The 16,712-nt window shown below is 48.5% G+C and overlaps 3 protein-coding genes across 3 annotated transcripts; 2 read left to right on the plus strand and 1 right to left on the minus strand.

Moving 5' to 3' along the window:
- Window positions 1-309: 309 nt before the first annotated feature.
- F5891DRAFT_1191390 (uncharacterized protein) lies at window positions 310-1,290 on the minus strand (the record flags this gene model as incomplete). Its single annotated transcript, XM_041367446.1, has 3 exons — window positions 310-708; window positions 832-1,031; window positions 1,080-1,290. 3 exons carry the CDS (start codon window positions 1,288-1,290, stop codon window positions 310-312), a joined length of 810 nt encoding a protein of 269 aa, XP_041223663.1.
- Window positions 1,291-14,389: 13,099 nt separating this feature from the next.
- On the plus strand, window positions 14,390-15,480 carry F5891DRAFT_956140 (uncharacterized protein; the record flags this gene model as incomplete). Its single annotated transcript, XM_041375392.1, has 2 exons — window positions 14,390-15,149; window positions 15,206-15,480. Coding segments are annotated over 2 exons (1,035 nt in total), but the record flags the coding sequence as incomplete, so codon positions are not given.
- A 171-nt stretch (window positions 15,481-15,651) lies between these two features.
- On the plus strand, window positions 15,652-16,466 carry F5891DRAFT_1191395 (uncharacterized protein; the record flags this gene model as incomplete). The annotated part of the gene is made up of 3 exons (XM_041367447.1): window positions 15,652-15,867; window positions 15,922-16,218; window positions 16,266-16,466. 3 exons carry the CDS (start codon window positions 15,652-15,654, stop codon window positions 16,464-16,466), a joined length of 714 nt encoding a protein of 237 aa, XP_041223665.1.
- Between the last annotated feature and the right edge of the window lie 246 nt (window positions 16,467-16,712).

A 16,712-nucleotide genomic window follows, 5' to 3' on the forward strand; every position in this document is an offset into this window, starting at 1 on the left:
CTACCATTGACAATGTTCTTGTTGAAAATATGGTATTAGCATGATGGGGCATCTCATTAGAGTCAACAAAGCCAAGTCAGACAGCTTAATCAGCCATCATTGCGTGCACATATGTCTTTGAACATAAGTACTATTGGTATCTTCAATCTCATTGGTTCACTAATCTTAAAAACTTGATAGTCGTGACATCAGCAGATTTTGCATTTAATCAAGAAGTATTATTTGCTGCGGAGGACATGTATATGCTATGATGACCAACAAAACACTGCTCGTTGTCTAGAGTACAGTATATGAGACCTACTTGACTACTTAATTCTCTTGCGACCCAACAAGCCCATCGAATTCATCGACAGCGCCATCTGTCATTGTTGAATTCTGAGTAAGGCAGACTATGGCCGGAATGAGCTCCCTGGTGTCAGCTCTACTCACAGAAACGGGTGAGGAAGGTTGCTGCATCATATCGTCTGCTGCGGCAGCTTGCTGTGCGGCAAGCAACCTCCAGGAGGGTGGAGGGAGAGGAACCTCCACGAACATGTGGAGTTTGCGACGACGAGAAGGGACGGGATTATAAGGCACAGGAGAAGTCTCGTGCAGTGTGATAAGATGACGAGAAGGACCAGGACGAGGATGGGGACGAGAAGGCGCAGGAGAAGTGTTGTGTAGCCTGAGACGACGATGTCCGTTCCAATCGATGTGAGAATCAGCGAACTGACAACGTCCATGTGTGCAGCGTGAATCAGGTCCAGGAGCTTCGCAGTAGATGACAGGGTCGCGGGAGGCCAAAAGTCTTCAGCAGGCATCATTGGTGGTGAGGCGTTGGAGGGTCAGCACATCATCTTTAAGGGCATCCGCAAGTACACCACGTTCGCAAAGAGTTAAGTCATGGATCCCCTTGCTCTTTCTGAGCGTGTTGTGTCTCTCACCAGGCATGAGAGTGTTTTCAGGATAGTTGTGGAGGACGAAGCCATGTTTCTCCAGAAGGGTGGGCAGGGTCTTCCAAGGAAAGTTTCCCCCTTGCCCATCGAGTCTGCCTGTGAAATTTTCAGAAATTCTCCAGAAGGCTTGATAATAGAACATACCGCACAGTGCGGTCAAACCACCCATGATGCAGGGTATCCCATCCAACTGCCTCCAACTCTCAGGATCACTGCTCTCCTGCCTCTCCAGCCACTCCTCCAACACCTTCTGCATGGGCAACTTGTGCCGAGATGCAATGCGGTTGAGTTCGTAGTCAAGCCTTGCGAAATCCATCGACAAGAAAGCGAGCAACCAGAAAAATGAACTCTTCATTGATATATCACAGAAGATTTAGTATGTGCAATCGATAGCGATGGGAAAACGCACCTTAGCAGTAGATTGAAACGTGCTCAAAGTAGCCAGAGGTTGGGATAGACTTAGTGAGCATTTCATAGATATAGAGCGGAGGGTTTAGTTGATAGCAGAGGTTGTAAGCAATAGCGATGGGGAAGGACTTCTTGCAAGTGGCGGTCGATTTCCTTTTTAGTCGTGCATATAGGCGTTCAGTGAATGTAAGGGTCTAGTCTGCGTAAGCACTGTTATGAACGATTGGGAATCAAACTCCGCTTTAATCTGGCCAGGTGGCTGGCACACCGTCAGACAGGACCAAGACCGGACACAGAGTATTCTACATAGACTAGACCTAGATGTTCATTTCCCAGAGTAAAACATCCCCGACCCCCATGTTAGTGGAGGAGGGCTCTTGTCAAATTCAAATGTGTTCCCATCTCTCTATGTGCTTTGATCGGGTCTTGGTCATGTTATGAAATGTTCATCCCTTTCCAGTCTCCTGCCTCAACACCGCTATTATTCTCATCTACCTTTTACGTGCTTGGAAGTTCGCATTGGCATCAGTATGTTTCAATCTTAATTTTCTGCTTCGTTGCTTCCTCATTACAGTATCATTAGTTCACTTGTATGGAACCCTATTAGGAGCCTCGCAAGAGCTACACCCTCGCACCCTCTACACCCTCTTCAGCCTTTTGTAAGCATTTGTTTGAGTTTCGCTTTAGTGCTGATGGTTGCGGTTTTAATTCTTTTAGCTCGGAATTCTGGGATGTGCGGTCATCTCGCAAAGGAGCTTCATATCTACTTAATAAGTATGTACTCTTATCTGAGCAGTTCAAATGATGCTTACATCTTTCCTAGTTCCCAACACAGTCGCCTTGCCCTCGCAGCGCACTTCCATGAATCCCTATCATGGTGATTCTCATACTCACATTGTGTGTTGCTCCCACTCTCATGGTAAGTGGGGATACAGCTCGTGTCTGAGTTGTGCATGTTTCTGACAGCTTGTGGAGGTATTCCTCGTCTTCTCCTTACTATGACTGTGTTCTTATACCTTTGCTCAATACACATGCACTTGATATCAATGATTGTCCACCTCTCGATATTCTGTATTCTCCCACTGACTTTCTACTCTATTATGATTCATTGTATCATCCTGAGTGCCATCCTGCTGTGTTTGAGACTGCGTTGAGGTTCTGTTCATGATTGTGTTCTGCGCCAAAGTTCCATGTTGACGGTCATGTGGCAAGTGCCATTCCCCATGTACTAAGGTGCACTCTGTAATGTTTGATGGTGTCACAATCAATTAAAATCACTGAGACATGGATATATTTTCCTTCACATTTCGCAGGGGCATCTTACTAGTACAAAGCTTTCCCTAACACAATTATACATTAAGTATGAATGAACGATACAGGAGCAGAGCCAGTACAGGAAATAGACTGAGGGAGGGAAGATCGATAGAGAATGTGAGATAATGGAGCGATTGAAGTAGACAGGCCACAATGCGAAAAGGATCAGAATTTTAGCGGGGTTGGGGACTTGGTGCGCACGCACCACTACAATGTTGTACCTCACTGGCCTTATAGGATCATGTAATGCATTGGACCTTCCATCAGTACGTTTCAAACTCAGTACTAGATTTATTTTCAACCTTATTGCTTCCTTGTTACAGTATCACTGTTAGTCACTTGTACGGAAGCCTCTCTGGAGCCTCGCAAGACCTACACCCTCGCAACCTCACACCCTCTACACTCTCTTCAGCTGTCGTAAGCATTTATATGCGTGGTCAAGTTTCGCTTCAGTACTAATGGTCGTGGTTCTGACTCTTTTAGTTCAGAATGAAATGATGGATGATCATCTCGCACTCACTAAAATATACCTCATAAGTATGAGGCCTTTGGGGTGTGTTTATTTTCCCCTTCAGAATCCCCCCATATTTACCACTTGTTTCGTGCAATCCGCCCAACAGACAGACCACCTCAACATGACCTGCATTCCGCATACCCCTAACAATGTAAGCAACACCCTCTGGTGATGCTGTTTTGTATGATGTCTGTGCTCACGATGCGCTCAATAGTACCAGCTTGACAAAATTGGAAAAACAGGACTCGCTTTACAGGTTCTGTACCATTGGTGCCGGTGAGCAACAACTTAATTACCATTTCTATCCCCAGCTCATGCGGATACATTGGTTTCGGGTTCTTTGAATCTGTTCATTTTGATTTTCTGTTGCTATCCATCATTGCGTATAGGTAGGCATACCTGCCCCAAAGCTTGTTTTATTATTGACTTTACTGCAGACATGACACAGAAAATTACCGACAATCCTTCTGCTGTTGACCAACGGTCATCTCCTCACCCAAGTTATATGGCCTCAGAGCCCCTTCAGTGACAAATTCCATATTATACGGGCCACCCGACCTCCATAATATCCGTATGAGACGGGCCAGCTGATCATGGGCCCATGTTGTGTATATTCTCGATGATGACGGATGGGCCGGGACTCATATTATTTCCGATGGAGACGGGTGGGCCCATGTATGCCAATGATATATATATCCTTAATGTTGACGGATGGGCCGGGGGAATATGATCATTCATGGAGATGGGTGGGCCCATCTGGGTAATATGTAGAGTAGGATATTATAGACAGCTGGGCTGAAGAGAGATGTAAGGCAAATATTGTTATATAGACGGGCGGGCCGACGTGGGTGTATTACATATATGGGTGGGCCGAGGTAGGGGAATATTACATAGACGGGTGGGCTGACGTAGGGTGTATTACATATACAGGTGGGCCGACGTGGAATGTATTACATATACGGGTGGGCCGATGAAAGAGATATCAAATAGACCGGTGGGCCGAGGGTGCTATAAAATATTTATTACATAGACAGGTGGGCCGAGGTGGGGTATAATTATATAGACGGGTGGGCCGATGTAGGATGTATTATATAGACGGGTGGGCCAACATAGGATGTATCACATAGACGGGTCGGCCGACGTGGGGGATCATACATAGACGGGCGGGCCGACGGGGGTGTATTACATATATGGGTGAGCCTAGATATGTTCCATCAAGACATACAGCTGATGTAGCCACCAGCGAATCAAACACATAGGATACATGTACACTATCAGTGCATATACCTACCATCAACCACCAAATCTAAACCCCTAAGCACAAAAACATGAATCTATCATGTGTGGCATTGACCAATAATCCAGGACTGAAGTGGAAAAACCCCACACCTGAACCCTGGTGTGCAACAAATCCTATTTCTAAGCATGGACACCAGAAGCACAACACTCACAAAAATATATATGTCAAATTTTCAGTGCCAAACCCCAAACCGAGATGTACCAACCCCCGAACCCCGAAACCCGAGAGTGCCGGGTCTCGGGTCTCGGGTGTCCAGAACTCGGAACTTGGGAGAATTTGGGGAGATCAATACAATTTAATTTACAATCGAGTTGATTGACAACACATTGACTTACCCATGTTTTGCAATATATTTTTGTTTAGACATACCGAGTTCCGAGTTCCGGACACCGGAGACCCGAGACCCGAGACTGCCGGGTCTCGGGTGTCCGGAACTCGGAACTTGGGAGAATTTGGGGAGATCAATACAATTTAATTTACAATCGAGTTGATTGACAACACATTGACTTACCCATGTTTTGCAATATATTTTTGTTTAGACATACCGAGTTCCGAGTTCCGGACACCGGAGACCCGAGACCCGAGACTGCCGGGTCTCAGGTGTCCGGAACTCGGAACTTGGGAGAATTTGGGGAGATCAATACAATTTGATTCACAATCAAGTTGATTGACAACACATTGAATTAACTATGTTTGCAATATATTTTTGTTTAGACATACTGAGTTCCAAGTTCCGGACACCCGAGACCCGGCAGTCTCGGGTCTCGGAACTCGGTATGTCTAAACAAAAATATATTGCAAACATAGTTAATTCAATGTGTTGTCAATCAACTTGATTGTGAATCAAATTGTATTGATCTCCCCAAATTCTCCCAAGTTCCGAGTTCCGGACACCCGAGACCCGGCAGTCTCGGGTCTCCGGTGTCCGGAACTCGGAACTCGGTATGTCTAAACAAAAATATATTGCAAAACATGGGTAAGTCAATGTGTTGTCAATCAACTCGATTGTAAATTAAATTGTATTGATCTCCCCAAATTCTCCCAAGTTCCGAGTTCCGGACACCCGAGACCCGAGACCCGGCACTCTCGGGTTTCGGGGTTCGGGGGTTGGTACATCTCGGTTTGGGGTTTGGGGGTTAGTAAAATGTACATAGGTTGATTTAAACATGTCTGGAAGATGTCGTTCGTCTAAAATGTCAAATCCTGAGTTCCGGGTGTTGGGACTCGGTACCCGGCACCCGGGACTCGGGGTTCGGCACTAATAATTTGACATTCGGGTGTTCGGGTTTTGGGTGATATCTACCTCAATCTGCAGTTTCGAGTTCTGGATATCGGGAGTGATCATTGAATGATTCAATTGTGGCATAGGTAACATGCATGGAAAAACATTTATGTACATCTATCACTGAGCAATTATGTAGCCATGTCAACCTCCTCACCAGGAAGATCAACCTTTCCCTCAACATCCATCTCCTCATCAGAAGAATCATATTCTGGCAGGAGGTTACCTGGTTCATTAGGGACCACAATATCGCCGGGGGATTCTGGCAGGAGGTTGCCTGGTTCATCAGGGAGATCAATTTCGCCGGAGGATTGTGGACCCTCAGGCTGAACTTGGGTGGGCTCAACCATGGGACCTACCACAGCAGATTCATGCTCAGGCGTCAAGGGTGTAGGTTGCATGACTGAAAAGTCCAAATCAATGAGGTTGGAAAGTGCGGAGGGGAGGGGTGACATGGACGGGGGGGGACCTCCTTGACCAAGCAACATTATTCCATCGGCCGGTGTGTCCGGAAGTGAAAATGAAGGGTGCCGGTCGACCACTGTGCGCCGGAGGCTCTCATGGAGGCGTTGCAGGGTATCAATCTTAGCGTCCTGCTCCTGCACCCGAGCCTCAAGAATAGCGATGCGAGCTGCACCATCCCGAATCGCGATTGCCATGGAATGGAGATCCGGCATGGGAACATCGAGTGCTGCACGAGGCACTGCGACGCTGGAAGACCTGACTGCTAAGTAAAAAATTAGGTCAGCCGGTCATCAAAAGTATGGGTGACTTACCAGCTGGCGCAGGTGCAGGGACAGGTGCAGGGACAGGTGCAGGAACAGGTGCAGGTGCAGGTGCAGGTGCAGGTGTCTTCTTGGTAGTGATGGTCTTGCTGCGACCACGTGACTGCACCTGGGGTGTGGTTGCAGCAGGGATGGCCGGAGTTCGGGAAGGGCCACGAGATTGACTACGAGTTCGGGCCCTTGACCGGGAGGGAGATGGAGCATTGGATGGAGCAGGGGCAGGTGTCTTGGAACGCGTCCGGCCGGTGGTAGACTTCCCTCGGGTCCGTTTGGGCGGCGATCCCAGAGATGCAGGGTTGCATTTGATCTTCTTGGTGGAGCAGCGGATGCAAGACAAGCAGGGGAGGCTGGACCTCTTGTCCAATCGAGTCGCACAGGGCCAATTTTCCTTGACACAATAATGGCAGGGGTTGTTCTGTAGTATCCGTTAGTAGATGGACTAGAGGGAATATATTTGAGTACTCACTGGGCCGGGAATGGTGATATCAAATGTGGTAGTGGCCGGCGGGTCACCATCCGAAGCACTGGAAGTATCATTGGACTCCTCCTCAACTTCCGGACGCCTGCCGGAGGTTACCTGACAGATTGTTAATACACATGAGTTTCTGGAAAACTTCTAGGACTTACCCGAGCCTCCGGACGACTGATGGGAGATTTCTAATGTAATGGGAATGAGTGGGAATTATACATGGGAGGTCCGGACATGTCCTAACGACTCACCGTAACCTCCGGACGACTGCCGGCAGTCAGCTGTGGACACATGAGCATATAATTAAAGTCCAAACGAAAAATGCAAACTTACCGAAGCAGGCCCAAATGATTGCTTCTTGGGGGAACCGGGTGACCGAGGCGACTGGGGCTTCCTTACCACAATGGTGCGCTGGGGAAGGACGACCTCCGGCACTCCACGCGAAATCGGCTGCAACAAATTGAGAGCATGTCAGAAATCAGCCAGAACACATACCTGAACAATTGGGTCCTCATCATCTTCCGACTCCACAAACGGCTTCGACTTGGGGAGTTGAGTTGACTTGACACGCTTGCGAGCCTTCAGCGCCGACTTTGGAGGTTGGGAGGAGTGTCCCGAAATCATTGGAGACTTCCTCTTGTTGCTCCCCCCAACTTCCGGCGACAGGTCGACGGAGGTGGCCTTACCTTTTCCTTTGTCCCGGACCTCGGGGGTCGTGTTGCCGGAAGGTCCGGCGACGACCGGAGGTGAGGGAATGACGGGGGTGGGGGAAGGGACAAGTGCAGGTGAAGGGACAGGTGGAGACGGAAGGTTGAGAGTGAGTGGGCCAGTGGAAACGTTAGGGACAACAGGGAGATCACAGGAATTGTCACCCAACGCCTCCCAGGCACGGACTTGCTTGCGCCAGGCGTGTCTAGCCACCCGGGGGTCATCGTGGCCAATGCTGTGCCAGTTGGGCAAAGCCCGGGGAGTCATGGAACGCACCCTCATCAGCTCCTTAGAGCAGGACACCACAATTCCAGGGATGTACTCCCCTTTCTCATGGGCCCGGATGATGTCAGCCTACCCGGACATTACAAACATTAATGTTACACTAATTTAATAAGTTCAACATACCAAAAGAGTGGTGACCTGCTTTGTTAGAACAAGGTGGACGTCCACAGAGCCGGCCGGGATGTGCCGGGCGCCGGCAATGATGCCCACAAGTTGAGCAGTGGATGCCTTGAGGTTGGCCAATGAAGATTGAACTTGAGTAGACATTTGGATGGAGTTGACAGATGTGAGAATGTTGAAAGCAGGGTGAAATCTGTTATCAATAGAATGAAGTTTCAAAGAAACAATACAATTGAAGGACAATGTTGAAAATTCGTTGATTGTTTGTGTTTGTTTGGTCATCGTTCAACTTTCGGCAATCGCCGGCCATCTGTTGAACTTCGACGTTATCAGTTATCAATCAGTTCATCAGTGCATCAGCTCATCAGATATCATGAGCTCTCAACCTGGGGTCAGATTTCATGACCCTCCGGTCACTGAATTCACTTTAATGGATGTGGATGAGTCCTCCCAGTCCCGGATGTCCCTTGGTATGTTTTGTTTTTTCTGATTTCAGTCAATTGATCTGACATGGTTCAGATCCATTAGATGATATATACCTTGGGCCGGATGATGAGTTAGACTCTGATTCTGGATCGTCCGGTGGTTTAGATGTGTTGAATGTAATTCCCGGTATGTTTTCCAATTCAAATTTACATATTTTACATGTGCAAATTCATCACATATCTCCAGATCCATCATCTCCGGCTCTGGCGGATGGACTGGCCCTGTACGATGACCCGGACTTGTATCTTGGTCCGGAGGATACCTTGATTTCGTCTGATGATGCTCCGGTTATACCCGATTTTCCTATGGCTGGTGAGATTACCCTTTCAATCCCATGGTCACCTTTCATGGCATTTCCCCAGTGAATGAATCAACTCCGGAGCCCGATCCGGCCACTCCGGGTGTACCAGGTGCACCCATACCTTGTAGGTATATTCATATCATTTCATGTGCTTTACTCATGCTATCTTCTAAGCTATGTCAGAAGCTCCCGAACGTCAATCGCCCGAGCCGGAACTCAACAATGAAGCCCTGCGTGCCATGGTTCGGGAGTTCATGCCAATCGGATCTTATGATCAAGCTGAAAGTAAGTATACAACATTTGATTATTTATCCCTGCTAATATCCTGCAAGTTCAATCAATTGTAGATCGCCTGGGAGATTACGAACAGCGTCATGGAAATCTTCCTGCCCCTACAGTAGCCCAAATTCTTGAGGCTGACAGACCATTCAGGATGGCATGGGCTGAAACATGCGACAAGCTGCGGAAAGCAGATGCGGACCTCCGGAGAATGCAAAGGGTAAGGGAGTCAACCTCCGAAATGCTGAAGGTATTGGATACCCTCATTGAGGCCTTTGAGGACTCAAGTAACATGTAAATATTGATCAATGTCTGATAGTAGACACATTGCAGTACTACTCAGTAGGTAGTCCTTGGTACTTGTATATTCTACCTACCCAGTACTCGCTGCCAGGTTTTCTGTGCTCGGTACTTGGGGCTTGGTACTTGGGGCTCGGTACTCGGGGCTCGGTAGTTGGGGCTCGGCAGTTGGGGCTCGGTAGTCGGTGCTTGGTACTCGGGGCTCGGAATTCGGGCCTCGGAACTCGGGCCTAGGAACTCGGGCCTCGGGGCTCGGTACTCGGTGTTCGGTACTCGGGCCTTGGTACTCGGTGACCGGCGTTCGGGCTTCGGTATTCAGGGTTCGGTACTCGGGCCTTGGTACTCGAGATTTGGCATTTGGCAATTATAATTTGTTTGTTAGTACTTTGACATATACATAATAGCACATATGACATTACACATGAGGGCAGGAACATATATGTACATTAAGTGCGTCCCCGTGCTCTGGTGACTCTAGGTGTACTGTCTACTGGCATTTGCAACTTACTCCGGGTCGTCCTCGTGGATGGTTCAACAGTGACTCGAGTGCCCCTCCTCCTTTTCTGTGCCGGCGGTGTGATACTCTCTTCCATTTCGACATCATCTCTAACCTCGCCCGTCGCGTTGTCAGTTAACCCAGCGAGGAGGTCTCCCAATCGTGATGTCAGTAATGCACCTTTTTTGGCCGGCTTGGCCGGGCGAGGCTTTGGAATTGGACGTGGGACTGCCGGCCCTCTGGGTGTAGGACCTCCCGTCCTGGGCTTCTTCAGCGGAGGTCTCCCGTCAGCCAGGTCATCATCCACATTATGCTCCGTATGATGAGTGGCACTCTCCTTATCACTCTCGGCTTCTGTCGATGACTCCCGAGGCCTTCGGATGGTAACCCTCTGTTGCCTTCTCACTATACGAGTCTGAGGAGAGGGCGAGTTGCCAGATATGACAGATGGTACCATGTCCCCATCTTTGTTCTTCCATGCTTTGAACAGAAATGTGGGCCCTTCGCCTGTTTCTTGCCGAGCGAGCCAAAACTGGAGCAAGGTAGTGGTGTCCCAAATTTGCAGCTTCGAAGGTTCCTTCAAGTCAACATCCGCCGGAAGATACGTCCGGGCCACGAAGTCATCCTGACTTTGTACAATGGCACTCCATGGCACAACCGCCTTGTCCTTCCCGGAGCATATCCCTTTGTCCATGCATTGAACAATTTGTCAGGTGATGCGACGACAAACTCACGATAGTGCGATGTAAGAAAGGCCCTTACTATGGCCTTCTTCTCCTCAAGTTTGGTGTCGGTGATGTCCGGAAGGAGTGGCATACCCTCCCCGTCCATTTCGAGTTCGAAGGCTGGTTTTCGAATTCGTTTTCGACCTCCCTTGACCTGACGTCCTCCATCCCGTGCCCCGGCGCCTATCATTGTGATGCTCAATATGTTCAATCTGGTATACATGGTTCACACACTCACCGAACTGTTCCTGCGCGTACTCCTGCCACACTGGCTCAATGTCCTCCCAGTCCTTCGTCTTCATGAAGCTGTCCCCATCTCCTAAGGCCTCATTATCATCATGCCTGCATGAATATTTTGAGACGAAAAATCTCCATCTATGGATAAATGTACTCACATCCCGAACAGCACCTCGCCCTTTTCATTCTTCCAAGCCGACATCACAAACACTCTCATCCCACATTGCCTCCACATCTCGTTCGAAAAGTGCTCCATATATGCCGGACCCTTCTTACGAGCGACTTGTGCTTGTATCTCCGGAGGCGGACAGTTGTTGGACCACTCTTCGGCTGTTTCTTTAGCCTTCTCCAACTCGTCGTCGTCCAATTCAGCCATGACTCTCTTCACCGCCGCCTGATAATGTTTGAACATACCAGGATCTCCTGGCTTTACCCCGGACTCGTCCTCAATCCTCTTCAGCACCTCTTCGCGTTTTTGCTGGTAGACCACCATCCTGGGAGTCCATTTCCTCCCATACTTGATCATGTCCTTCCTTTCCTTCTTTTTCTTGTTGTTGAACAACCAAGTCTTGTACACCTAAGAGTTGATGAAAGAATGTGACGTTAAAAATTTAGTTTTTCAACGCAACAAAGAAGCCTCACCTGCTTCCTCTTTTTCCATTGTTTTTGGTCCAACTTCGGAGCAAACAACCTGGCCGCCCTTGCTATGGCAGTGAAAATCGCTCGCTTCTCACTCCTTTTGGCAGCAGTCCACTCAGGAAGGTAGTTCTTCAACTCCAAAATCTCCTTGTTGGTGAGCTTCTGAGACTGTGGTTGACGCATCCTGTGTCTTCCGGAAGTCGTGTTGGTGGAATGACCTGTTCTTGCCATAGTGAATCAAAATGCAGAAATGGCTAAGGATTTTCAAGGTGAAAGTATTAATGAATTGTGCGAAGTTGAACTTTGAGCAAAGCCTAATGATAGGTTAATCGGCCCATATTGGACCCTGAGCCATTAATGGAAATGAATTTGTAATAAGCCAACAGGACTGCACCGCATCATATTGCAATAACAATTCATTACACCTGAGCTGATGCCTTGCTTGCAACATTAATAAACAAGATGAAGATAGGTAGATGCACCCCGGTGCAAAAATCTCACAGGGTGGAAGCAAGGGGCAGCAAAGGTAGGAAGACTTGGGTCAAGGTCCCACTTGCAAGCACGAGGCGACATGCCTACAGGTCCATGCCTAACTCTCCCCCGGAATCACCAACAATTCAGCCTGTTGAGGCACCGCCTCCTTGGGAAGACTTTCCTGACAATACTTACCAGCAGGACCAAGGCTCATTTGAGCCATTGCAACTCCCAAAAACCATGGCAAGTTCATGTACAATGTTGGAGTGTCATTCAAACTATGGCTAAGCATTCAAAATACAGAGTCAAAATGACTACCTCAGGCAATGGCTGCCAAGGCAGGAATCATATCTACATCACCTCCTCGATCGAGAAGCTCCACCCGAAGACAGGAGATGCATCATCTGCCAACAGGATGGGGTGTACAAATGTCAAGATTGTCTTGGCGAGCCACTTTATTGCACGGGCTGTTGCAGGAGTCAACATCGTAGCAATCCTTTCCACTGGATCAGTCAATGGAATGGGCGATTCTTTGAGCGGAGTTGTCTAGCTCATGTGGGACTCATTATATACCTTGGCCATGATGGCAAACAATGTCCGGCGGTCACCGATCGGTGGGATTTGTTTGAAGAAGATGAACCCGAAGACCTGCTCGAGCCTGAAGATCTGCCATTTGTGTCCGGACCCGAGTTCCAGCCAAAGGAAAACACCATGGTCATCGTGGACAAGTCCGGAGTTCATCGCCTGGAGGTTCGATGCTGTGAATGTCCGAATGCCATGAGTCCGGACATTCAAATGTTTCGACACGGATTTTTCCCTGCATCTTTTAACAGGCCAAAGACTGTGTTCACCTTCAGAGTGCTCAATGATTTTCTACTGGACAGCCTTGAATGCGGCACCTCGGCGATGAACTATTACAGCAAGCTCCGGCGAATGACCTCCAGCATGTTTCCACACCTTGTTCCGGTAATGCCTTACCCTCATGATATACTGGACATCATATTGACAAAGCACATTGCAAGGACCGATACAGAGAGCTCATGAGGGTCGCTCGACAGTGGAGGCAGTTGAAGACAATGAAATGGCATGGCTTCGGCCATCGTTCTGATAACCCGAGCACAGGAGAACTTGCATTATTTTGCCCGGCATGTCCTCAGCCTGGGATTAATGTGCTGTTGTCAGAGGATGAATCTCTTGATGAGTGAGTCCTATTCTCAACCTATGTGGCCTCCATAATAATACTAGGGATCCAAGCTGGAAATACACCCGGTCATTTGTGATGGACGGAAATTTCAAAGCCGAACATCTGCATCCCATTAAGCCATTCGATGAAGTTTGGCTGTCCGATGGGCTTGGATTCATGGTGGGAAAGGACAGGTATAAAATGCACCTGGCAGAGGCTGCTGACACAGTGGAAAAATCAAGCTGCAACAATCACCGGGCAGTAAATCAAGCTAATGCTGCTCGGCACAAGCTGGAGTCCACCGGTATCGGGGGAGTTGCCTGTGCCAGACACGGTTGCTTTGTCCCTCACTCCATGGTGGATTTTCAGAAAGGCGAAAGGCAAGCCACATCCACCATTCCCCATTCACGAGTTAACCATGGGTCACTTGCAGACAAATGAACATGGACTACGCCCTTTGCGAGGCTTCCCGGCACAACATGGAAGGCATCACCAGGGCTGTCACCTTCTATGATATTAATTGTCAATACAACAAACACTTTCGGGTTCGGGTGGATCGAAGTCGATTTCTAGAAATGGCACCACAACTAACCATCATTCCCGGAATTGGGTTGTGGCACGTTCATGGCCATCAGGACAGCTGCTATGTCCGATATGCTTCTAACTTTATTGAAGGCATTGGTCGGATCGATGGAGAGATCATGGAGACGCTATGGGCACGGCTCAATTTGATCTCCCCTGCTGCTCGGGGAATGTCATCTCCCCACCGAAAGGAATGCCTTGATTATCAGATGAATGACTCCAATTTCTGCAAGATGATTCGCATGAAAAGGACTCTATGCCGGAAATACAAACTGGCTAGGAATGGTATCTTAGAAAGTGGAAAGGCATTCGACAGACTCGATGAAGCAGCACCCTCACATTTGAAGACAGAATGGTTAGCCAGGGAGAGGATAGCTCAGTCAAGCAGATTGAATGATCCTTCAGCCATGGATGAATATGAGATCAATATCAAAAAGGGTACGTTGAGTTCCATTGTCTCCGTCGAGGACTGAATTAATATTGCACTCAGCACCTAGCAAAAAGGAGATCGAGCTTAGATTGTTAGAGGAGGGTAACGCCCGCAATGCAGCACCCTCTCGCAGATCTGTGGCGACATGGATATCAACAGGGTTAGCAATTGAAGAGGCTCAGATTGCATTGCTCATCGAGGTCCGAAGGATCGGAAGAAGATCCACCGAGACACAGAGATTAGACATCGCCCGTCAAAGAGATCGGCTCCAAGGCCAGATAGATGGATTTGCTCGGTCTGCTCTAACACATCTCGGGGAGGGATTTGATGCAGATGATGAACCTGAAGACTTGGACGTAGACATTCTAGATGATCTCGATGATGACCCGGCGGATTTCACAGAGACATCTCACACATGGACAAACTCTCCCGAGCTAACTGTAATCCCATTGCCATCAAACCTGGGGGTTGACAGATGCAGACGATGCATGGCAGAGGATCTGATTCCCCTGGAGATGTCGCTTCGTGAAGGGCAGGCCAATGATGCCCTTCACAATCTCCGCATTTACCTTTGCAACAAGGCCATCCTGTTCCGAACAACCGTTAGGCAGGCCAATTCCCAGGCCCTGAAAACTCGAGCTTGGTCCCAGGTGACGTCGGTGCAGCAGGCAGTCTCCCTCCATGCCAGCATATATACAAAGACAAGGAAGCAAATGATGAAACTTGAGCCGGGGCAAGACCAGCTTCAGAAATACAAACCCCTGCTTCGCGAGCAACTCAAAATCAGCACTGCAGTGGGCGACCCAAATGCCCGAGGTCAACGAAATGAATCTTTGGCTTGGTTTTGGTCTGTTGAAGTCGACCTCGGGGGTCCTGATCAATCGTGGAATGAAGAATGTGAGTTCCCGCTTGCATGTCATATCCCGCGGTTACCTGACTGGACCCATGCCAAGTTTACCGAGTCCATTGGCTGAGGGCAAAGGCACTACGGGATCGATGGAGGGAAGAAATGCTATTGGTCACATTCGAGATGGATTGGACATGTAAGTTCTTTTTGTGGAAAACAACCATATGGGGCGAGCACATGCAGGAATCATTGGAGAAACGACTTCCGGGTCACGGATGCTACGCCGGAAGGCAATCCCACATGTATTCATTGCTGGCACAGGATGCGCAGGCAGCTTTTCAAGACCTACAAAACGTGTTGATAGAGGCTGGAGATGAATGAACATTGTTTTCTCATGAAGTCCCTTTTTCCACATACATAATTGACGCCCGGGAATTGTCCGGGTCAGCCCATGTCGGAGTTTGAATTTCGTATCCATCCATCAGTGATTCTTATCTTCACATCTTGACCATCTTTCACTTGTATTGCCAGCGCCATAGTCCTGTATTAGCCATGTCTGCATCTCATGCATCCACTTCTGGCACTCTGAATCCCGGAAGCCATTACCGACCTCTGAAGCTGAGCCTTGCAACTATTTCCTGCACATTGGCAATGGCTGGATCGCGCGTCCGTGCAATCATCTCTCAATATCGGACGGAAGCTGCCAACAATGGTCTATCTGCTGACCGGATCAAGTATTTTAAAGCCGGGCTGCAATGGGAGATGAATGTATGTCACCACTGCCCTGATGACTTTGTTGGTCAATGCTAAGAATTTGAGCAGACATTTGTCACACCACTCCTGCAGTACTCCGCTTCACAGAATATCGTGTCGGTTCTTCCGGTCCCTGTCGCTTATATCCTTAAGTTGTATCCCATGCTGACCTGGAACACTGTTCCGGACGACGTCTTTTCATTCCACCTCCTTTCATTTCATGATGAGCCAATTGCAGGACATCCGTCCCGGATTGTGTTCGCATATACATGTCCATGGTGGATGGGAAACACCACAATCCCTGATCAACCATGGCAGTGGGATGAAATAATGGCTTCCTGCGTCTCTCACTACCAGTATTGGGCGGTAAGATGTCAGCTGAATTACCTTGATTGATGACTTATCTGTTTCAGCTTAATGTTGAGGATGATGCTTTGGTACTTCCAGAGAAGTTGAAAAACACTTCGACTCCACCACTCATGGGACTGAGATTCATCAAAGAACGCATGGAAGCATTGCTGGAGGAGCAAGATCAGGGCATCGAAGCTAAGATGGGAGAGGTGAAGATGTACACTGACATGTTAGAGAAATTGAGGAAAGGCAAAGGAGTGTAGTCCCATTCACTCTTCATTGTATACAAGATGTAACATATTCTATGCATTCAAAAATCTCACATTCGAGTCCCGGACGCCCAGGTCCCGAGTCCCGAATTTCGGAAGTCGGGGCTCGGAGACCCGGAGCTCGGCAACTGTGTTGGGTGTCAGGGTATCCAGACCATTGGAGATAGCATGTGTCAGTATTTTGCGTTTCATAGTTTATGTTGTGTGAATATGGAATCGGGGATCAGGGACTCAGTATTC

The sequence above is a fragment of the Suillus fuscotomentosus genome (genome assembly GCF_016647785.1).
Source record: "Suillus fuscotomentosus strain FC203 chromosome Unknown F5891scaffold_42, whole genome shotgun sequence".
NCBI classification, from domain to species: Eukaryota; Fungi; Basidiomycota; class Agaricomycetes; order Boletales; family Suillaceae; genus Suillus; species Suillus fuscotomentosus.